The sequence below is a fragment of the Salvelinus sp. IW2-2015 genome, linkage group LG11 (genome assembly GCF_002910315.2).
Source record: "Salvelinus sp. IW2-2015 linkage group LG11, ASM291031v2, whole genome shotgun sequence".
Lineage (NCBI taxonomy): Eukaryota > Metazoa > Chordata > Actinopteri > Salmoniformes > Salmonidae > Salvelinus > Salvelinus sp. IW2-2015.
The window spans coordinates 38854736-38880134 of NC_036851.1; the positions used below are offsets into that span (position 1 = coordinate 38854736).

Genomic DNA, 25399 nt, shown 5'->3' on the forward strand with positions numbered 1-25399 from the left:
TATAAATACATTGATAGATTAATTGATTGTAATAGGTCTACATGTTTCTCCCTTGCATGGTGTTGTAGGTTTTGTTTTTTGGTTGTTCAAAGTCATGCTTAAAAAACGAAAAAGGTGGGAAAAGGTTTTTGCCTGCTATCGGTCCGATTTTTCAGGGAGTGCTGCAGCACCGTTAGCACCCCTTGGAGAGGGGGTTGTGTTGTGTGTGTGGCAATTCCATTTGGCGTGCAGCACATTGGCAGCGCTTGCTGTGACTTGGAGTGCAGCGCATCGTGGGCTGTATGGAAACGTGTCTAATTGAATTGACAACCAAATCATTGGCGGCCAGATAGAGATGTGTCATGGGCCGGATTCGGCCCACAGGCCTTGTGTTTGACACATGTAATCTAAAGAATAAGCTACAGACTATACAGACTATCCAGAACAAGATTGTAAGAATTGGTATTAAAGTCCCCTCATACTCCTCTAGAGGTTGAGCTTTGTAAGGAGCATGTACTTTGTCCATAACTTTGTCTTTACTGACAAATAAAATGTGTACAATCATATACAACTTCGTCAACACTTGACAATATTCCAGCAGCAGCCATTTGTTGAAAGAAAGACATCTGTACCAGAACACCAAAAAGTTTAATGACATTTGGAGATTGTCAAGCCAAGCCTTTAATACTGGGTAGACATTCAAGGGTAGGTAAGGATGTATTTTTCTGTTTGTCGAGATTGACATAGTCTATTTATTGTGATGTTGAAAACGCAAACCATGAAATGGAAGTGCTCAAAGTCAGTATTCTTTGTTTATTGGTCGTTGGTGTGCATTTGCACATTTGAACATGTTGGTCTAAAATTGGTTGCATATATTTATACATGAATAAAATATGGCATCGAAATTGTGAAAATCGAATTTCCCCCAACTCGTCATTGTCTGCAGCCGGTTCTGATTGTAATGTATGCCTAAAGAAACAAACAGGGAGCGTGAGCTCGTCTGTGGTGATCGGTGAACCCTCAACTTTCTGGCCTGTAGCTCTGCTTGGCATCGACTGTGCACAAAAGTGGCCAAAGTCGATATCCAGGTTTATAGACCATATAAACGCTTTAGTTATTGTTATTTGTGGTGGTAAACATTATTTAGAGTTAATTCTATGAGGGGGGGAGGGTGTGCAATTTTATTTACAGTACAAGGGGAAGGTCATGTGAAAATATTTTTTATGTTGGGGAGGGGGGGCATTTTTTGTGGGGACACCTTGAACTGTCTCTAACATGGTTATGATAAATAGGTCTAGGAGAATAGTCTGAAAACAGCTTGGAGTAATCATGTGTGGAAAAAATGTTTGGTTCCTAAACAGCAAAGTAAACACGTACACACAATCTCTAAATCATTGCTGGGAGCTTTGCTGGCTTTTGAAAAGGAAGCATTGTTTAGATGCGTGTTTCCCAGATTTTCTGTTGATACTTTAGGCCTTGACTGGTTTTTATATGGGCCATAATGTTATATTCTCCTCATAACCTTTAAGCCAGCACTTCCAAATGAAAGTTGATCCTTTCAGCCTATGCACATAAAATGTTCCACTACGGGGGACAAACAGCAATAACAATCAATAAAATATGTGGTAGTTATGGGAGACAGTATTAATTCACAATGACTTCAACTGTCTCTTAGAATAGATATTAATGGATAGTATAATTCATCTCACTCTACCTTTGGTTGGGGTGGGGAGGACAGTGGCGGATTCTGGGTAATCCTCAGCGTACTCTTCCTCACAGTTCCAGTCGACAGGCCCGTTGCTCTTGGTCATCAGGGTCATGTACATCTCAATGACCCRGCGGGCTTTCCTCAGAGCCTCTCTGGGCGAGGTGCTGTGCACCCTCACAAACTTCACTGGGTTGTCCTGTGACAGAGACAAGATAGAGGGAGAGTGGTGATGGGATGGGTCACATTCTCTACAAACAATTCAAAACATCCTGAAATACTTTCAAGTTGTTTTTAATGGCACTCAGTTAATGCCTCATACCTAATGAATGTTTCATCAACTCTAACTATGAACACTCAGATCTTGTGAAGGAAGTTGCAAGAGGAGCAGGCTATTCTAAATAATTATTAGAAACAAAATGAAAGTGTCTATTTCCAACGCCACTTCATTGGCTATTGGCCACCTTGGCTTAAGTCTTCAGTATTTCATAGTTTAAAAGGGTTTTGTGAAGCACTCTAAAACAAATTTGTTGAAAGAAAATCAACTGACAAATTATAATCAATCACTCTGATTGGGTCGAGTAATTTGATTTGTATAGGAGTTAATTTAATATTTGATACTGGATAAGACTACAGCCATTCACAAAACAGACACATTTAGCCAGCCCAAACTTCACAGTGTAGATGTTGGACAAGCATTCCCTTAAGAGACAGGGGTCACTTGAAGAGGGACCATTGTCTGATACCATCATCACAGGGTACCCAGAGACATACCGGGGGACCAGTCTCATGTCTGACCTTAATCTAACACTAATCTAATATAGACACAAGATGATTTGCCCAGACTTACTGGCATTCTGAAGTGTGCATGCTTATGCTGTCTCCTGGGCCCTGCTATCTCCCCAAGCCAACTTAATAGAGATCACATTTTTTTCCCATGCTGTTAAAACTATTCTATTAACCCTGCCATATCAGGGGTCACAATCTCATTGAAGAATGAATTCAATGCTAAATTGAATATTGGTGACTGTTCCTCTGTACTCTGTAAATTGAATTGATTTGAGGTCTGAGGAAGCTGGATTGATTGATTGCATTCTATCCCTACTTTACCTATTTGATCTATCTAACCACCATGATCACTGAACAGCTTAAAATGTTTAGAGAACATAATATATATCTAAGGAGCCATATTGTAATAAAGAAATGTGTTTAGAGTTACCATGTCCTATTGGAATTTAAGATAAACATTATTAACATCACTGCATACTACTATGCCTTTTCAAATAGTCCAATTTAATAAGGCTGCACTTCATGCACCAACCACCCAAGCACTATTTCACTTTGTTTACTTCTGAGAAATAATTATGCTGCCATCAATAAAAGTTGAAGTCTGGCACAATCCAACAGACCTTTGGAAGAGATTTAGCTAAGCCTATTCCCAGACTAGAGTAGCAATGCTCATAAGTAAGTAGCACGCACCTCAATCTCCTCGTTGATTTCAGGTATGCAGTTGTGGGAGTAAAGGTTGTATATGACCTTCTTCAGGGATTTGACATAGCGTCCGTTGTCCGACTTCATGACATAATTGAAGTTTGTGTTCAGAAGCTCCAGGATTTGTGGAAAGGCTGCTTTCACATAACAGACTTCACTCTGTGGTTCAAAGGAGAAAGAAACCTATCGTCACTGCATTTATTAACACCGATTTCCATTGAGGTTTGAACCTCCTTTCCAAAGCAGACCTGGAAAGTCACTCATGACTCAACAGTCATTTCCACTTAGCCATAGTGACTTTGCTTCCTGTGTATAATAACTAGACTTAATTGGAGGTGCAGGAAAAGTTAGTTACATAACAACAGGTCCTTGTGGTAGTTATTGGCACAACCTTTAAACAGACCTTCAACATTTCAGAGACCTTGATGGCACTTTCCTGCAGTCAAATGACCTACTGGCCGCATGGGTGGAATGTTATCAATATTTTTCACAATGTCATAAATCTTCAACCTTAAAAAAATGTAAACGCCGGTGTTTCTATGTCAAACAGTTTTGTTATATTTCAGTCTTCTTTCATGTATATAAAGTATAATATTGGGATGCAAACTCAAAATACATTTCAACTCTATATCTGACATGGTACAGGGGTCATCTTTTTTTAAGCCCATAACCATGTGTGTGAGGTGTAAACTTTTGTTTCAAAGTACATTTGTTTAAGACTACCAAGAAACACTCTGTATGACCCTGATTTAGCCCACTGCAGTAAACAGTTTACCTGTAAACCATTTCCTGATCGGTGTCAAGTTAAACTGGGGGGGACTTGACTCCGTACTGCCACACAGCTCTCTCTCTTTATCTATCTACTGTAACTTGGCACAGTTCAGAGGTATTTTCAAAACATTCCCTTCCAGGGGATGAACAACCTGGCTCGTTCATGGCATTATACTTTTCTTCTAAATATAATTCAATTTTTGCGTAAAGGCTGGATGGAACAAAAGATGTGATGAACTTGGACCTGTAATGTTAGAAGTGAGAGCATTAGTTTGAATCAGTATGCCAGCCTGGCACATCTTGAAAGAACAAGGCTATCTTGACAGTGACTGGTTGTGATGTTGTGTATATCTATGGTATAATATCCTTTATGTGCACGCATCAAACTCATTTTGTTGTGAAAGATGTAATTACAGCGTAGTAGGAAGGAAATACTCACCAAACTCTGGAGCTCAGTAAATACATAGGTTATTGAACAGCCATTCTCCAACTGATTGTCAATCTGCGAGGTAAACAAAGATACAAACAGTGAAATGTAAAACAGAAGTGTGGAATTCAGTAGTCAGGCAGCCATACAGAATTCACATCTGCCACATTTTGTTCTCATTAGTTATGTGTGTGGGTCACAGAAGGAAAAATCCTACATTTAGATAATACATTAACTAACTTGGGAGAAAACCTTTCATTAACATCAATATGTTCAGGCATGAGTTATATGACAGTTTGAGTGATTGAAAGCAACTATATCTCAAGTTGATTTTTAGTTTATGGAATCTATTGATATCACTGCATGATTTTTTTAGTTATTTATTTTATTTATTTTACCAGGTAAGTTGACTGAGAACACATTCTCATTTGCAGCAACGACCTGGGGAATAGTTACAGGGGAGAGGAGGGGGATGAATGAGCCAATTGTAAACTGGGGATTATTAGGTGACGTGATGATTGAGGGCCAGATTGGGAATTTAGCCAGGACACCGGGTTAACACCCCTACTCTTATGATAAGTGCCATGGGATCTTTAATGACCTCAGAGAGTCAGGACACCCGTTTAACGTCCCATCCGAAAGACGGCACCCTACACAGAGCAGTGTCCCCAATCACTGCCCTGGGGCATTGGGATCTTTGTTTAGACCAGAGGAAAGAGTGCCTCCTACTGGCCCTCCAACACCACTTCCAGCAGCACCTGGTCTCCCATCCAGGGACTGACCAGGACCAACCCTGCTTAGCTTCAGAAGCAAGCCAGCAGTGGTATGCAGGGTGGTATGCTGCTGGCCCAAAAGTGTGGTATGAGGTGTCCTCACCAGGCGATTGAGGTTGAGGAGGTGACCCTTTGTCACAGAGTGTCGACATGGACCAGGGACGCCAGCCCACGCCAAAGGGAAGCAGAGGAGGACGACGAAGCACAAATGCCTAGCCTGAAATGAACAAAACAGTATTATTACATAACTACTACCACTACTACTACTACTACTACATAGTACTACAACAATAACTTATTTTTCCACTACAACTACTGCTCAGGGATCTACAAGTCAAAGTTTAGTTGTTCACACTGAACCATATGTTCCCATGAAGAAGAGCAAAGACATGAATCGGGCTCAATAATGTTCAATAATGAGTTGCAAAATGTTAGGCACAATAGTGCCTTTAATCCACACATGATAACTAAATGACATATTAAGTATTAAGTATATACAGCACCACTTTAACAATCATAAGAAGTACATTTAACAAAATAAAAACTAATCTTTAAAAAGTAGTGCACTGGGCCTTTACTACAACATACCCCAGCTTCCCCGCCCCCACCACACACACACTTCCTGTGGCTATACAAGTTTGCGTTTCCTGCAACTACAGGAGGATCGAATTACTATACGGCATTTGTATTTTATGGTTATTCTCTCCAAAATCATGACCAGATGGAACCTGTGGGCTTATTTCTTTTCCTTTCTTTCACAGCAAAAGCGGCATATGTAATTGATGAAGATTGATATGTTTCGCAACAGTATAAAATGTTATATGGATTAAGGCCATAATAATAAAATAAAAAAAATATTGAATTAACATGTGTTCATCAGAAGATGTTGCCTCCATAGATTCCGTCATGGCCCTAACCATACACCAGAGAACACTTCATTTCAAGACATACTCAGACATCAGCCACTGGTCACATTCATCCCATCTTTGAAACAGAACAGAAAAAAATCATCATGTGAATAAAATGTTAATGTACACATTGGCTAGCACCGTGGAGGCCAAAAACAACAGTTGTTGATGGGTGTTGTTCTAATGAAACACTCCAACAGCACTCAAGTATTTTTATTTCAATTAACTCAACTCATGTAAAACACCCTGCTTCCAATATCCCAACAATATGAGCACAGTAGTTATTTGTTTAATATGAAGACCGTTTGTGACCCACTGTATGAAACAGGACTTTAGTTTTAAAAAAGTATGTTACAATGACAGCTTTAAAATGAATGAGTTATGCATTTTCATGAAAAAATCTAATGCAATAATGAAATCTAACATGATTAATGGAAGACAGAGATATGGATCCAAGGAATGACCACGCATGATATCAACTCTATAGTTTTAAGTACATGTTTTGAGGCTATACAGTGTTTGTTTACATGTATTTTGTTTACGAACAAGATTCTATTTTGGGTTCTGATGGGGTACAACAGCTAAACTAAGCTCATGTGGCATTTATAAGTTACAGTGCCTTCAGAAAGTATGCATACCTCTTGACCTATTCCACATGTTGTGTAACAGCCTGGATTCAAAATGGATTAAACATATTTTTTGCTCACCTATCTACACAAAATACCCCATATTGTCAAAATGGAAACGTATTGAAAATGAAATACAGAAATATCTCATTTACATAAGTATTCAAACCCCTGAGTCAATACATGTTAGAATCACCTTTGGCATTGAAAACAGCTGAGTCTTTCTGGTTCAGTCTAAGAGCTTTGTACACCTGGATTGTACAATATTTGCACATTATACTTAAAAACATTCTTCAAGCTCTGTCAAGTTGGTTGTTGACCATTTTCAAGTCTTGCTACAGATTTTCAAACTGATTTAAAACCTCTTGGAAATAGGGGGCGCCCTTTTCACTTTTGGATAAAATGGTGCACAAATTAAACGGCCTCGTACTCTGTCCTAGATCATATGATATGCATATTATTATTACTATTGGATAGAACGCACTCTGAAGTTTTTAATACTGTTTGAATTATATCTTTGAGTAAAACAGAACTCATTTGGCAGGCAAACTTCCAAATAGGAAGTGAAAATTCTGAAATGGGTCTCTGTGAAAGGCATCGCCTATTCAATTGCCTTGTATTTATGGATCTGTATGCACTTCATACGCCTTCCACTAGATGTCAACAGGCAGTAAACTGTGGAATGAAGTGTCTAGCCTTATGTGGGACCGAATGAGAGCTTTTGGAGTGTCAGGTCAGCCATATTGGCAGTATTTGGCTACGCACTTGGGTATGTCATATCTTTGTCTGCAAATCGTTAGATAGACATGAAGAAATGCTCCGTCTGGGACGTTATTGGATATATATGAGAAAAACATCCTGAATTTTGATTCTCAACTGAGTTTGACCAGTTTATTAGACTTTTATTATCACATTTAGAAGTTTTCGTTCAATGCGTCAAATCTTCTTTAATTATATGTACAACATGTATTTTTATCAAAGTTTATGATGAGTTTTTCTGTTAGATTACGTGGCTCTCTAAAATTTCTCCGTATATTATGGAGCCATTTCTGACCATGGCGCCAATGTAAAACCACGATTTGTAGCTATAAATATGCACATTTTCMAACAAAACATAAATGTATTGTATAACATGATGTCATAAGACTGTCATCTGATGAAGTTYTTCAAAGGTTAGTGATTAATTMTATCTCTATTTGTGGGTTTTGTGAAAGCTATATTTGCGGTGAAAAAATGGCATTGTGTTTAGGGCTATTGTGGTGAGCTAACATAAATATATGTTGTGTTTTTGCTGTAAAACATTTTAAAAATCGGACATGTTGGCTGGATTCACAAGATGTTTATCTTTCATTTGCTGTATTGGACTTGTGATTTCATGAAATTATATTATATTATATCCCTGTGGCGCTAGGCTAGGCTATGCTAGTCAGCGTTTCTAATGAGAATGATCCCAGATCCGGGATGGGTAGTCCAGAAACTCAATCATCAAGTTTGCAGTCGACACAACCATAGTAGGCTTACCAACAATGATGAGACAGCCTACAGGGAGGAGGTGAGGGCCCTGGTGGAGTGGTGCCAGGAAAATAACCTCTCCCTCAACGTCAACAAAACGAAGTAGCTGAACGTGGACTTCAGGAAAAGGCAGAGGGAACACACCCCTATCCACACTGACTGGACCGCAGTGGGTGGAAAGGTGGAAAGCTTCACGTTCCTTGGTGTAAACATCACTGACGATCTGAAATGGTCAGTACAGGTGCATCAAAGCTGGGAACGAGAGACTGAAAAACAGCTTCTATCTCAAGGCCATCAGACTGTAAAATAGCCATCACTAGCCAGCTACCACCCGGTCACTCAATCCTGCACTGTAGAGGCTGCTGCCCTATATACATAGACATATACACATCCTAGACATTGCACATCCTAATATTTATATATTTTTTTATTCCATTATTTTACTTTTAGATTTGTGTGTATTGTTGTGAATTGTTAGATATTACTGCACTGTTGGGGCTAGGAACACAAGCATTTCACTACACCCACAATAACATCTGCTAAATATGTGTATGTGACAAAAACAATTTCATTTGATTTGAAACTCTGTAACTGTTTTAAAGTCAACATTTGCCTCATGGTGAAATCCCTGAACGGTTTCCTTCCTCTCCGGCAACTGAGTTAGGAAGGACGCCTATTCCCCCCCTATTCCCCCTCAGGAAACTACAAAGATATGGCATGGGTCCTGAGATCCTCAAAAGGTTCTACAGCTGCAACATCGAGAGCATCCTGACCGGTTGCATCACTACCTGGTACGGCAATTGCTCGGCCTCCGACCGCAAGGCACTTCAGAGGGTAGTGAGTACGGCCCAGTACATCACTGGGGCAAAGCTGCCTGCCATCCAGGACCTCTACACCAGGTGGTGTCAGAGGAAGGCCCTAAAAATTGTCAAAGATCCCAGCCACCCCAGTCCTGGACTATTCTCTCTACTACCTCATGGCAAGCGGTACTGGAGTGCCAAGTCTAGGACAAAAAGACTTCTCAACAGTTTTTACCCCCAAGCCATAAGACTCCTGAACAGGTAATCAAATGGCTACCTGGACTATTTGTATTGTGCCCCTCCCCAACCAACCCCTCTTTTACGCTGCTGCTACTCTCTGTTTATCATATATGCATAGTCACTTTAACTATACATTCATGTACATACTACCTCAATTAGCCTGACCAACCAGTGCTCCCGCACATTGGCTAACCAGGCTATCTGCATTGTGTCCCACCACCCGCCAACCCCTCTTTTTACGCTACTGCTACTCTCTGTTCATCATATATGCATAGTCACTTTAACCATACCTACATGTACATACTACCTCAATAAGCCTGACTAACCGGTGTCTGTATATAGCCTTGCTACTGTTATTTTCAAATGTCTTTTTACTGTTGTTTTATTTCTTTACTTACCTACACACACACACACACACACACACACGCACACTTTTTTTTCTCGCACTATTGGTTAGAGCCTGAGGTAAGCATTTCACTGTAAGGTCTACACCTGTTGTATTCGGCGCACGTGACAAATACACTTTGATTTGATTGGGTGTATTGATACAACAACCAAAGTGTAATTAATAACTCCACCATGCTCAAAGGGATATTCAATGTCTACCAATTGGTGCCCTTCTTTGCGAGYCAATGGAAAATCTCCCTGGTCTTTGTGGTTGAATCTGTTATTGAAATTCACTGCTCGACTGAGGGACCTTACAGATAATTGTATGTGTGGGGTACAGAGMTGATGTAGTCATTTAAAAATTACGTTAAACACTATTATTGCACACAGAGTGAGTCCGTATTTAAGCTTGCCATAATAAAAGGTTGAATACTTACTGACTCAAGACATTACACGTTTTACTAATTCATAAACATTTCTAAAAACAGAATTCCACTGAAATTATAGGATATTGTTTGAAGGCCAGTGACACAAAATCTAAATGTAATACATTTTAAATTCAGGCTGTAACACAACAAAATGAAGAACAAGTCAAGGGGTGTGACTAATTTCTGAAGACACTGTATATTCTTCAGGAATCAATAGGTATATATCATTAATTTATGAGTAGAACAATGTATGTAGCAACTGCTGATTTCCCTTTTAAAGTTTGGGTGCATTTTCTGACATTTGCGACAAAAGCACTGTTTGAGGGAGTGGATCCTATTTTGAACACAGAATATTTTGAATCATAGGACAGCACCTATGTATCATCCAAGCTTATTTTAATCCGTTTTACAAAAAAAGGACGATACAATCATTCATCATTTCTTCAATTTGCTATCGTACCCAGATTCTAACAGAATAGTTAAAAATGTTGCATTCGAAAATGTGACTGCCTCAACTGCGTACATGACACCCTTCTATTGGGGTTACCGCTGTTGCATGTTGCAGAATACCCTGTGTCTGAGCAGTTTGAGCCAGGTTCCATACCACAGCGCCAGGGAATTCCACCCAATAGCACAGGAAGGGAAAGAAGGAAAATAAGTAAAGAAGGAGATTATTCAGTCTATCATAATGCTTATCAATCATCTTCTCTGTGAAAACGTTAGCAAAAAATGCTTTACTTTTAAGGATTCAGACATAATTCACATCTTCAGTCATAGTAACAGACACCAGATTGTGGCAAATTGTTGAACTTTTCATGCGAATCATTGATCCCATAGATGTAGACATGCCATTGGAATGATCATATTCGTGTCTGGTATCTGAAATAGGACACCTTTAGTATCAGCAGYCCCTACATACCAACTAGCTCTCATAGTCTCACGTCAAAATTAGACGTTCATTTTCTCAAATGTAACATTTCGAAGTTTTTGCAAAAGTCAAATTTTGAAGTGTTTAAGGTTAAGTTAAGGCATTAAAATCTCAAAAAAACTTTCTATCACTGGGGTGGAACTTGAAACTTCTCTATATTTTCCACTTCACAATAACAGCAGAAATTTGACGAACTGACTTTTTGGAAAGGTGGCATCTATGATGGTGCCACATTGAAAGTTACTGAGCTTTTCCATAAGGCCAATCTACTGCTAATGTTTGTCTATGGAGATGGCATGGCTGTGTGCTCGATTTTATACATCTGTCAGCAACGGGTGTGGCTGAAATAGCCAAATCAACTAATTTTAAGGGATGTCCACATACTTTTGTATATATAGTGTATTTAACCCCTCATTGTTGTCACTAAACAGTCTCCATATCTACACTGAACAAAAATATAAACGCAACATGTAAAGTGTTTGTCCCATGTTTCAAGAGCTGAAATAAAATATCCCATATATATTTCCATTCACTTTATTTGTTCTATACACATAAAAAGCTTATATCTCTCAAATTGTGTCCACAAATTTGTTTACATCCCTGTTAGTGAGCATTTCTTATTTGCCAAGATAATACATCGACCTGACAGATGTGGCATATCAAGAAGATAATTAAACAGCATGATCATTACACAGGTGCATTTTGCCAATAAAAGGCCACTCTAAAATGTTCCATTTTGTTACACAATACAATGCCACAGATGTCTCAAGTTTTGAGAGAGTGTGCAATTGGCATGCTGACTGCAGGAATGTCCACCAAAGCTGTTGCCAGAGAATTGGCAGTACGTCCAAGCGGCCTCACAACCGCAGACCACGTGTGTGGCATTGGGGGAGCAAGTGGTTTGCTGATGTCGTGAACAGAGTGCCCCATTGTGGCGGTGGGGTTATGGTATAGGCAGGCATAAGCTACGGACAACAAACACAATTGCATTTTATCGATGGCTCCCTCTGCAACTGGATCCTGGACTTCCTGTCGGGCCGCCCCCAGGTGGTGAGGGTAGGTAACAACACATCTGCCAAGCTGATCCTCAACACTGGAATCCCTCAGGGGTGCTCAGTCCCTTCCTGTACTCCCTGTTCACCCACGACTGCATGGCCAGGCACGACTCCAACACCTTCATTAAGTTTGCAGCCGACACAACAGTGTGTGAACAGTGCCTGATCACTGACAACGACGAGAGAGCCTAGAGGGAGGACGTCAGTGACCTGGCCAGGTTGAGAGCTTCAAGTTCCTTGGTGTCCACATCCCCAACAAACTAGAATGGTCCAAACACACCAAGACAGTCGTGAAGAGGGCACGACAAAGCCTATTCCACTTCAGGAAACTAAAAAGATTTATCATGGGTCCTCAAATCCTCAAAAGGTTCTACAGCTGCAACATCGAGAGCATCCTGACTGGTACGGCAACTGCTCGGCTTCCGACCGCAAGGCACTACAGAGGGTAGTGCGTACGGCCCAGTACATCACTGGGGCAAAACTGCCTGCCATCCAGGACCTCTACACCAGGCGGTGTCAGAGGAAGGCCCTAAAAATTATCAAAGACTCCAGCCACCTGTCATAGACTGTTCTCTCTGCTACCGCATGGCAAGCGGTACCAGAGCGCCAAGTCTAGATCCAAAAGGCTTCTCAACAGCTTTTACCCCAAGCCATAAGACTCCTAAACAGCTAATCATATGGCTACCCCCCAACCCCTCCACCCTCCCGACTAACCGGTGCACCCACACATTGACTCTGTACCGCTACCACCTGTGTATAGCCTCGCTACTGTTATTTTTGACAGTTTTTAACTTTTTARTTCTTTACTTATTTATTGTTAACCWAATACCAATTTTTTACTTAAAAACTGCACTGTTGGTTAGGGCTTGTAAGTAAGCATTTCACTGTAAAGTCTGTTGTGTRCGGCACACGTGACAAATACATTTTGATTTGATTTGATTTGAATACATAGAGATACCATGACGAGATCCTGAGGAACATTGTGAGGCCAATTTTTTTTAAGGTATCTGTGACCAACAGATGCATATCTGTATTCCCAGTAATAGGAAATCCACAGATTAGGGCCTAATGAATTCATTTAAATTGACTGATTTCCTTTTATGAAATGTAACTAAATAAAATCTTTGAAATTGTTGCATGTTGCGTTTATATTTTTTATCAGTATTCTTCCATAAATTTTTCAACTGGTACCCGGTGACCTTCAGACGAGTCTTGTGAGCATTCTAGAGCAAAACAACCGCCATCTACGTGTTCGTGAGTGTCACGCCCTGACCTTAGAGATCCTGTTTATGTCTCTATTTTGGTTTGGTCAAGGTGTGAGTTGGGGTGGGTATTCTATATTCTATTATTAGTATTTCTATGTTTTGACCGGGTAGGGTTCTCAATCAGGGACAGCTGTCTATCGTTGTCTCTGATTGAGAACCATACTTAGGTAGCCCTTTTTTCCACCTGTCTTTGTGGGAAGTTGACTTTGTTTATGGCACATAGCCTTTAGCTTAATGGATTGTTTTGTAGTGGTTATTGTTTGTACGCTCACCACGCATCGCCTTGGTCCAGTTCATTCAACAGCCGTGACAGTGAGAGACTCGTCTGTCTTTTGTAGGCCAAACCGTTCGATAGATAGAGACTAGTTTGTGAGAATAACAATTTTAGGGATGTCTCATCGTCTGACAAACACTGCTCCAGCTCTGTCACCTTTCAACACAGATGCGGAAGTGAGACATAGGCGGATGTGGTGGATTGAGACGCATCTAATGCAAAACAGCAGATATCTCTAACTTGAACTGATATATTTATTTTTATGCTTATTACATTTCCACGGGGGGCACGAAAATTGACCTTACGGGGTTTAAACTTGTGAAGTCTTTGTGCAGGAAATTGACTAATTCCATTGATGTGGCTTTTTGTCTGCTTCAATCACTCCTCTTTTCACAACACATCTCCCCATCCATCCCATTCACTACAGTCATATACATGTATGATACGCCTGTCGGAGAAAACGCAGCACCCCCACCCCCAAACTACTTCCTGCGGCTATGAATACACCTACAGGATTGCCTTTCTGGCATTACAATGGTTACATAAACTAGAAGCTCAAAGAACCAACAAGAACCACAGGAGAGAGAGATCTCTGCTGAGCTTAGCAAATAAGTTCAAGAAGAGACATTTAAAAAAAGACAGTGTTCTTATGTCATCCTAGATGTTAACTTTTGTGTGTGGTACTGTGTGTTTTAGCTGGGCCACAGAAGTTGTTTCATAAACCTGTGACGCATCCCAAGCTCATTTCATAAGCAACAAAAAAATGCTTCCAATATTTCTTCTCACTCCCTAAGATCCATTGGCTACACTGGGTGTTTCACAATACAGACTGGAACCATCGATCTTCTTCACAGTAACAGTAACCACTCTCTGTGCATTGCCTAGACTACTACAGTAAATGCAGTTAATTACAACTCATTAACTGTCTTGTCAAATTCACACAAAGTATGTGGCTTAATAAAATAAACTTGCCTTCAATCAAGTCAAAGCATCACTCTCTGTGTGAATTGCAAACTTAGACCTTATACTCTAAACAAAATCCACAGCCATGATGAATACSTAATTTAAAACAAATAAATACATGGCATTAATGTCGATAACAAATGTTGATAACAAAATATCTAGCATTCAGCATTCAGCATTCAGCTTACAATTTCCAGCCCATCATTTTTGCCCTCAACAAAGAAAGCTTGGAATGATACAAGTTGACATCACAATAAGATGCCCAAAATGCCAAGGTTCCAGAGTGGGGGACCTACCTTGGCTTTGTGGGCTGGTTTGTGTGTGTTCATCTGGCTGACCTAGGCAAGTAGAAAAGAGTAGAGTCCACTTTTAGAGTCATTGGAGCAGAGTACCTTTCTCTGGTGGTGATTCAATTATTTCCCACTTGAAGTGCATAACGATGAGGAGAAAAGAGAAGGAAAGAAGTGACACCAAATGAGGGAAAGATCAATGTCCGGATGTTGACCGACAAGAAGTTCAGTTCTGCTTCGCCATATCTGTCTTCACCGACTGAATGACTGAGCGAGTCTGAGTGTGGATTGGGTTGTGGGTGTGGGTGTGTGACCGCCTCTCCTCACTGGTACCTCATTACATGTTAAATGTTTTTTGTTGAGAAGCAGTATTAAAACCCCTCCTATTTCTCTCTGTCTTTGTCCCTCCCCCAGCCACCCTCTATCGCTATCTTGTTCCTCTTACTTGCGCTCTCATTCTCAATCTCCTCTCTTTGTAACTTGCTGTCTAAATCTACTGTATCAATCTCTCTTTCTCAAGTCATACTTTCCTTGACACATGGAGCGGTGCCCCCGTTGAGCACTCATGAAACCCAATGCAGTAAGAGTCCTATCAGATGTCTATCTCAGCCCAACTCTTTGGCACAGTATGATCACTTGTTATTAGTCTTGTACAACCTTTTGTAACTGGCCCGTAATATCTTCAAGACTCTGTATGTGAAGACACTTTGAGCAGCTCTGTGAACATGAAGGGTATTTTCTAATTCAACTGTACTAACAAGACAGAGCTTTTGTGTTTCAATAATGTCTCATTAAAGATCACATGATCAGGCTGAATCCTCATAGCAATAGTTCACCATTGTGAACATGGTGGCGGTATGTTCACAATGGTAAACTATTGCTATAAGGATTCAGCCTGATCATGTGATCTTTAATGAGACATTATTGAAACACAAAAGCTCTGTCTTGTTTGTACAGTTGAATTAGAAAATACCCTTTGTGTAGAAAATCCTTGAATTCAGTGCATTTTTACAATCAAAATCAAAATGATTTCACTCATTGAGTTTAATTTAAATGCTGAGGGTCTGAAAAAGATGGGTTGACGTTAGATTTCCCCTGCCCTTTTTTGGGCAATGGCCAATTGCTATATCCAGATGCTGTCTCCAATCAAATCAGGGAGTTGACGAACACAGAAAAGGAAATGACCTCATACCTAGAGGTCACAGAGGTCAAAGACTGGTGACACCGGTTTTTATGATCATCCTTATTGGTTTACACAGACATTATATGGGATATTTTATCTTCTCATCCTTCCCCTTGTAATATGGGCAATGTGTCATTAGTTAGTTGTAGGTTCAAACCAAAGCCTGCAATTCATAGCCCCGGGAAGAACGGGTGCTGGAGATGCTGCAGCACCCCCTGGTATATTGAATAAAAATAGCAAGAATTATGTAATTAGATTAGATTGACATCATATTGTACAATCTATGTGTCTCCCTTTCGTACACATACGCTATTGGTTGCATTCAAGAGGAGATCGTTTGTATTGTTTTCAGTTTGTCAATATCAAAGTAGCCTGTCATTTTGGTATTTTTGTGGTATAAAAAAAGATTATGCTAATTTCTCCAGTCTGTAAAATTAGGTCAATTTTTTTGTAAAAGGACAAAATTTGCCCGGACAGCCTAAAATAATTTACCCCTGGGCTTCGAATGTGCGCTCTGTACAGAAGGTAATTTTGCAAATAGTCATTGAGTTCAATAACCTGCAGTGACTAGGCTACTGGTACCAAATCTAGACATAGGCCTAGTCATCACATTAGGAATAGTATTTTACTGTTTGTCTGCAAATGCGATGATAGATGCATATGCTGTATTATCCAGATTATGTATTTATTCATTATTAAGGTGAATTCTTCAGTTCTGGTCATAGGTTTCAACCATAGCCTGATAAGATAATTTGACCCCTAACCCTAACCTTGACCCTTCCTGTGGTTATGGTGGAAACTCACGAGTAGATATCTGGTCAAATTCCTTTTTTATTACATACTGACATTCAAAATGTCAATATATGACCACTAAATCATGAGACCAGTCTGTCAGACTCAGTACATAGCTCGGGTACAAAGTCAGGATGCTGAGATTTCACTTTCAGATTGGTGTCTGACCCAGAGTCAAGCCAATCACTGCTTTACGACACTTGGCAGACTGGACATCACTGATCACATTAGCCTTCTGGCATACCCAAAGCCACAGTCCCGGACAAAATTGCTCCAATTAACTGTGGTCCTCTATCTCCTATCTAATAAGCTGTATTGCCATTGAACATCCCATCTGTCTTTATGGTCCCTAGGCCCTATTGGCTATGTATACAGTGCCTTCAGAAAGTATTCACACCCCTTGACTATTTCCACATTTTGTTGTGTTACAGACTGAATTTAAAATGTATTAAATTTAGATTTTGTCACTGGCCTACACACAACACCCCATAATGTCAAAGTGAAATTAWGTTTTTTGACATTTTTACAAATATATTCAAATGAAAAGCTGAAATGTCTTGAGTCAATAAGTATTCACAATGAAGGGCACAAATTTGTAGACTGGTAAAAAAAAAGCAAACATTGAATATACCTTTGAGCACGGTTAAGTTTTTAAATATCCTTTAGATGTTGAATTAACATACTCAGTCAATACAAAAATACAGATGTCTTTCTTAACTCAGTTGCCAGAGAGGAAGGAAACCGTTCAAGGATTTTACCATGAGGCCAAAGGTGACTTTAAAACAGTTACAGAGTTTACCTTCTGTGATACGAGATTGAGGATGGACTGAGGATGGATCAACAACATTGTAGTTACTCCACAATAATAACCTTGTCACACCCTGATCTGTTTCACATGTCTTTGTGCTTGTCTCCACCCCCCTCCAGGTGTTGCCCATCTTCCCCATTATCCCCGGTGCATTTATACCTGTGTTCTCTGTTTGTCTGTAGCCAGTTCCTCTTGTCTTGTCAGGTCTTACCAGCGTACTTTCCCGTCTTCCTGCTTCTCAAGTTCTGTTTCCTAGTTTTCTCGGTTCTGACTATTCTGCCTGCCCTGACACCGAGCCTGCCTGCCATCCTGTACCTGCCTGACTCTGACCTGATCACAAACCCCTGTCTGCCCTTAACCTGCCCTTTGCCTGCCGACTGGCCATGACAGACCCAGCAGACCCAGACCAGATCCACAATGCTGTCTCCCAGCAAGGAGACACCATTGGAAGACACGAGGAGTTACTGCAATGCCTTATGGAGGGACTCCATACCTTGACAGAATGCCATGATCAGGCGTCCGATACATTGCTGGAGTAATTCCACGGATTCCTTGCTAGGCAGCGGGCCACACCAGTAATCCCCCAGACTCTCAGCAACCCCGCCACCAGCGATTCTTCTTCCCAGCCTACCCCAGTGTCCCGAGAACCCCACTTACTTCCTCCGGAGCGCTACGCTGGAGATTCTGGAACCGGCAGGGCCTTTCTCTCCCAGTGCTCCCTCATCTTTGAGCTGCAGCCTTCTTCGTTCCCCTCAGACCTCTCATAACCTCATAACGCTGATGTCCGGGAGGGCACTCGCCTGGGCTACAGCGGTGTGGGAGCTACAGAGCCCCGAAGTCTACATATCCGAGTGAACCCGATGTCACCCGAGTTCACTCAGGAAAGACTGAGGGCTTCCGACTCAACTCATTCGGATCCCATGCAACTGGGCAGGGCTAGATTGTCTCCGGCTGAGCGCGTGCGCGGACTTAACACCCAGAGCTTTCTATTTTTTGGAGCTACGGGACATTTCTTAGCTATCTGCCCATTAAAAACCCAGGCTCATCAAGTAGCTATGAGTACGCTGGTGAGTCGTATGGGGAGTTTCCCATATTCCATTGCTCATACCCCTCTCCATGCTACCCCAAATCTCTCCGGGTGCTCATTGACTCATGGGCCGACGAGAGCTTTATGGACTATACTGGTCACGGAGCTGGGATTCCCCACACAACCCCTCTCCATTCACATGGATGTCAGAGTGTTAGATGGGAGCTCTATTGGCAGAGTCACCCACACTACGTTTCCCATTAACCCGAGAGTGTCGGGCAATCACAGTGAGTGTATGCAGTTCCTGCCCATTGAATCCCTTCATGAACCCGTGGTTTTGGGGTTCTCCTGGCTCCAGAGGAACAATCCTCTGATCAACTGGGCAACTGGTTCTATCCTGGGTTGGAGCCCATTTTGCCAAGCACATTGCCTGAAGTCGGCACTGCCTGCCCCGGGACATCTTTCTGCGGGCTTGGGAGAAGCCACGAACCTCTCCGCCGTTCCTGCGGAATACCAGGACCTCCGGGAGGTTTTCAGCAAGGCCCGTGCCACCTCGGTTCCTCCGCATCGGCCCTATGACTGTGCCATCTACCTTCTCCCGGGCACTACACCTCCTCAGGGGCGACTTTATTCCCTGTCGGGTCCGGAGACCAAAGCGATGGAAGGGTATATTGAGGACTCTCTCACTGCTGTGTTTATGTGTCTCTCTTCCTCCCTGCCTACATCCATGTATCAACTACCGGGGTCTCAATGACATTACGTTTAAAAACCGCTACGCGCTACGACTCTTCTCCTCAGCTTTTGTAAAGTTAGTGTGGGAATGGTGGAACAATTGTTGTTCTCGATCAATAATGACTAATCTCCTGGTATTGACAACTTAGATAGAAAGCTACTAAGGATGGTAGCTGACTCTATGGCCACTCCTATCTGTCATATCTTTAATTTGAGCCTAGAGGAAAGCCTTTGTCCTCAGGCTTGGAGGGAAGCCAAAGTAATTCAGCTACCCAAGAGTGGTAAAGTGGCCTTAACTGGTTCTAACAGCAGACGTATCAGCTAGCTGCAAGGTCTTAGCAAGCTGTTTGACCAAAAACAATGCCATTTCATTGTAAACAAATGAACAGATGCTTATAGAGAAGGGCACTCAATTTGTACTGCACTGACACAAATGACTGATGATTTGTTGAAATAAATTGATAATAAGATGATTTTGGGAGCTGTACTGTTAGACTTCATTGCAGCCTTTGATATTATTCACCATAACCTGTTGAAAGAATGTACACTACCGTTCAAAAGTTTGGGGTCACTTAGAAATGTCCTTGTTTTTGAAAGAAAAGCAATTTTTTATCCATTAAAATAACATGAAATTGATCAGAAATACGGTGTATGTCACGCCCTGACCTTAGAGATCCTTTTTATGTCTCTATTTTGTTCTGGTCAGGGTGTGATTTGGGTGGGCATTCTATGTTCTGTATTTCTAGGTTTTGTATTTCTTTGTTTCTGGCCGAGTGTGGATCCCAATCAGAGGCAGCTGTCTATCGTTGTCTCTGAATGGGGATCATACTTAGGCTGCCCTTTTCCCTCTTTCTGTGTGGGATCTTGTTCTTTGTTTGTGTGCAGGGAGTTTGCACATCGAAGCTGTTCGGTCGTTGTATTCGTTATTGTTTTGTCCTGTTTTAGTTTCACTTCGTGATTAAATTATGTGGAACTCTAAGAACGCTGCGCCTTGGTCTCTTCCTTCCTTCCGACACCCTTTACAGTGTAGACATTGTTAATGTTGTAAATGACTATTTTAGCTTGAAACGGCAGATTTTTTTATGGAATATCTACGTAGGCGTACAGAGGGCCATTATCAGCAACCGTCACTCCTGTGTTCCAATGGCACGTTGTGTTAGTTAAGCCAAGTTTATTAATTTGAAAGGACAATTGATCATTAGAAAACCCTTTTGCAATTATGTTATCACAGCTGTGCTAACGTAATTGCAAAAGGGTTTTCTAATGATCAATTAACCTTTTAAAAAGATAAACTTGGATAAGCTAACACAACGTGCCATTGGAATACAGGAGTGATTGTTGCTGATAATGATTGTTGCTGATAATAGGCCTCTATACGCCTATGTAGATATTCCAAAAAGAATCTGCCATTTCAAACTACAATAGTCATTTACAACATTAACAATATATACACTGTATTTATGATCAATTTGATGTTATTTTATTGGACAAAAAATGTGCTTTTCTTTCAAAAACAAGGACATTTCTAAGTGACCCCAAACTTTTGAACGGTAGTGTATATGTTATGGCTTTTCAACCTCTGCCATATTGTGGATTCAGAGCTATCTATCTAATATAACTCAAAGGGTTTTATATAATGGAAGCTTATCTAATGTCAAACATGTAACGTGTGGTGTGCCACAGGGCAGCTCTCGGCCATCTACTCTTTTGTTAGGCCTAGGGTCTAGTTTCCTGAATTTCTGCCTGACTGATGTGCCCAAAGTAAACTGCCTGTTACTCAAGCACAGAAGCCAGGATATGCATAAAATTGGTATCATTGAATAGAAACACTTTGAAGTTTATAAAACCGTTAAAATAATGTCTGAGACTATAACAGAATTGATATGGCAGGCAAAAATCTGAAGAAAATCCACCAGAATCTTTTTTCTTTTGAGCTCCCAGGCTCTTATTACGGAAACCTATTGTTTCTATGTAACTCCGTCACCCAGATTGCAATTCCTATGGCTTCCACTAGATGTCAACAGTCTTTATTCAGGCTAATTATTTCAGGCTTCTGTTTTGAAGTATTTGGAGTTTTTGTTAGGTGACCACCTGAAGCAAATCAGTCTTTCGAAGCGCACTTATGAATTTTCCTTTCCTATTCAACATACCACTTTCCATATGAAATATGATAGTTTATTTACATTTTAGAGTACCTGAGGATTAGATAGAAACATTGTTTGACTTGTTTGGACGAAGTTTAGCGGTAGCTTTTTGGATTCCTTTGTCTTCATGCTGAACGATTGGATTACTGAAATCAATGGCGCCAACTAAACAGACTTTTGGGATATAGAGAAGAATTTTATCGAACAAAACGACCATTCATGTTGTAGCTGGGACCCTTGGGATTGCAAACAGAGGAAGATATTCAAATGTAAGTGACTTATTTAATCGCTATTTATGATTTTGTGAAACTTGTGATGGTTGAAAAATAAGTTAATTTGGGGCGTCGTCCTCAGACAATCACATGGTCTGCTTTCGCCGTAGAGCCTTTTTGAAATCTGACAATGCAGTTAGATTAACAAGAAGGGGCGCTGATCCCGCTAGCGGGATCAAATTCGACAACATCTGTTGAAATCGGAGCGCGCCAAACTCAAAATACAAAATCGTAATATTAAGCTTTCATGAAAATACAAGTGTCATACATGATTCTTTAGCTTAGAATCTTGATAATCGAACCGCTTTGTCCAATTTACAATACGCTTTAAGGCGAAAGCATAGCATTCGATTATCTGAGGACAACGCCCCACAACAACATATGTTTTCAAACCAGCACAGGTGTCACAAAATCATAAATAGCGATAAAATAAATCACTTACCTTTGAAGATCTTCCTCTGTTTGCAATCCCAAGAGTCCCAGCTAAACAATTAATCAACTCAAATGTAAATCTCATTTATTTATAAAGCCCTTCTTACATCAGCTGATATCTCAAAGTGCTGTACAGAAACCCAGTTTAAAACCCCAAACATCAAGCAATGCAGGTGTAGAAGCACGGTGGCTAGGAAAACTCCCTAGAAAGGCAAGAACCTAGAGAGGAACCAGGCTATGAAAGGTGGCCAGTCCTCTTCTGGCTGTGCCGGGTGGAGATTAAAACAGAACATGGCCAAGATGTTCAAATGTTCATAGATGACCAGCAGGGTCAAATAATAATAATCACAGTGGATGTCGAGGGTGCAACTGGACAGCACCTCAGGAGTAAATGTCAGTTGGCTTTTCATAGCCYATCATTGAGAGTATCTCTACTGCTCCTGCTGTCTCTAGACAGTTGAAAACAGCAGATCTGGGACAGGTAGCACGGACGGTGAACAGGTCAGGGTTCCATAGCCGCAGGCAGAACAGTTGAAAATGGAGCAGCAGCACGGCCAGGTGGACTGGGGACAGCAAGGAGTCATCAGGCCAGGTAGTCCTGAGGCATGGTRCTAGGGCTCAGGTCCTCCGAGAGAGAGAAAGAAAGAAAGAGAGATAGAATTAGAGAGAGCATACTTAAATTCACACAGGACACCGGATAAGACAGGAGAAATACTCCAGATATAACAGACTGATTCTAGCCCCCCGACACATGAACTACTGCAGCATAAATACTGGAGGCTGAGACAGGAGGGGTCGGGAGACACTGTGGCCCCATCCCCAGCCATTAGAGGCAGAGAATCCCAGTGGAGAGAGGGGAACCGGCCAGGCAGAGACAGCAAGGGTGGTTCGTTGCTCCAGTGCCTTTCCGTTCACCTTCACACTCCTGGACCATACTACACTCAATCATAGGACCTATTGAAGAGATGAGTCTTCAATAAAGACTTAAAGGTTGAGACCGAGTCTGCGTCTCTAACATGGGTAGGCAGACCATTCCATAAAAATGGAGCTCTATAGGAGAAAGCCCTGCCTCCAGCTGTTTGCTTAGAAATTCTAGGGACAGTTAGGAGGTCTGCGTCTTGTGACCGTAGCGTACGTGTAAGTATGTACGGCAGGACCAAATCGGAAAGCTAGGTAGGAGCAAGCCCATGTAATGCTTTGTAGGTTAGCAGTAAAACCTTAAAATCAGCCCTTGCCTCAACAGGAAGCCAGTGTAGAGAGGCTAGCACTGGAGTAATATGATCAAATTTTGGGGTTCTAGTCAAGATATTAGCAGCCGTGTTTAGCACTAACTGAAGTTTATTTAGTGCTTTATCCGGGTAGCCGGAAAGTAGAGCATTGCAGTAGTCTAACCTAGAAGTAACAAAAGCATGGATTCATTTTTGGACAGAAAGTTTCTGATTTTTGCAATGTTTCGTAGATGGAAAAAAGCTGTCCTTTATATGTTCGTCAAAAGAGAGATCAGGTCCAAAGTAACGCTGAGGTCCTTCACAGTTTTATTTGAGACGACTGTTCGACCATCAATATTAATAGTCAGATTCAACAGAAGATCTCCTTGTTTCTTGGGAGCTAGAACAAGCATCTCTGTTTTGTCCGAGTTTAAAAGTAGAACATTTGCAGCCATCCACTTCCTTATGTCAGAAACACAGGCTTCCAGTGAGYGCAATTTTGCGGCTTCACAATGTTTCATCGAAATGTACAGCTGTGTGTCATCCACATTGTAGTGAAAGTTAACATTTTGTTTARGAATGACATCACCAAGAGGTAAAATATATAGTGAAAACAATAGTGGTCCTAAAATGGTACCCTGAGGAACACCGAAATGTACAGTTGATTTGTCAGAGGACAAACCATCCACAGAGACAAACTGATTATCAGATAAGATCTAAACCAGGCCAGAACTTGTCCGTGTAGACCAATTTGTGTTTCCAATCTCTCCAAAAGAATGTGGTGATTGATGGTATCAAAAGCAGCACTAAGGTCTAGGAGCATGAGGACAGATGCAGAGCCTCGGTCTGACACCATTATAGGGTAATTTACCACCTTCACGAGCGCAGTCTTGGTGCTATGATGGGGTCTAGAACCAGACTGAAGCGTTTCGTTACTGGTAAAGTTTGTCCAAACAAGTCAAACGACATTTCTAATTAATCCTCGGGTAGTCTAATATCTAAATAAATGATAATATTTCATACGGAGAATAGTATGTTCAATAGGGACGGAAAATAACGAAGAGCACGTCCTCATTTACGCGCTCAAAGAGACTACTTTTGCCTTAGTGCTCCACATGGATAAACAACTATTCCTTATTGGTTTTTCAAAAAAAGAGCCTGAAACCATGTTTAAAGACCGTTGACATCTAGTGGAAGCCATAGGAACTGCAATCTGGGAGGTGGAAGTCATAGTTTCCAATAGCTTCACATTTGAAGTGGATGGGAGCTCAAAAAAAATTCCGGTTTGATTTTCCTCGGGTTATCGCCTGCCATATCAGTTCTTTTAACATAACACACATTGTTTTAACAGTTTTAGAAACTTCTGAGTGTTTTCTATCCAATGCTACCAATTATATTTTTATATTTTTCCATCAATTGTTTACAGACAGATTATTTCACTTATAATTCATTGTATCACAATTCCAGTGGTTCAGAAGTTTACATACAGTAAGTTGACTGTGCCTTTAAACAGCTTGGACAATTCCAGAAAATTATGTCATGGCTTTAGAAGCTTCTGATAGGCAAATTGACATAATTTGAGTAAATTGGAGGTGTACCTGTGGATGTATTTCAAGGCCTTACCTTCAAACTCAGTGCCTCTTTGCTTGACATCATGGGAAAATCTAAATTAATCAGCCAAGAACTCAGAAAAAAAGTTGTAGATGTTCACAAGTCTCGTTCATCCTTGGGAGCAATTTCCAAATGCCTGAAAGTACCACATTCATCTGTACAAACAATAGTACGCAAGTATAAACACCATGGGACCACGCATGCGTCATACCGCTCAGGAAGGAGACGCGTTCTGTTTCCTAGAGATGAACGTACTTTGGTGCAAAAAGTGCAAATCAATCCCAGAACAACAGTAAAGGACCTTGTGAAGATGCTGGAGGAAACAGGTACAAAAGTATCCATATCCACAGTAAAAGGAGTCCTATATC

The 25399-nt window shown here is 41.0% G+C and overlaps 1 protein-coding gene across 1 annotated transcript in view; it reads right to left on the reverse strand.

Annotated features, from left to right (window-relative positions):
• Positions 1-15134, reverse strand: part of csf1a (colony stimulating factor 1a (macrophage)) — a 32048-nt gene extending 16914 nt beyond the window's left edge. Inside the window, 5 exon segments of the mRNA XM_024147325.2 lie at positions 1694-1883; positions 3164-3334; positions 4386-4448; positions 5250-5363; positions 14829-15134. Of these exon segments, the coding sequence (XP_024003093.2) occupies positions 1694-1883; positions 3164-3334; positions 4386-4448; positions 5250-5363; positions 14829-14861 (571 nt within the window). The 5' untranslated portion in view covers positions 14862-15134.
• Between the last annotated feature and the right edge of the window lie 10265 nt (positions 15135-25399).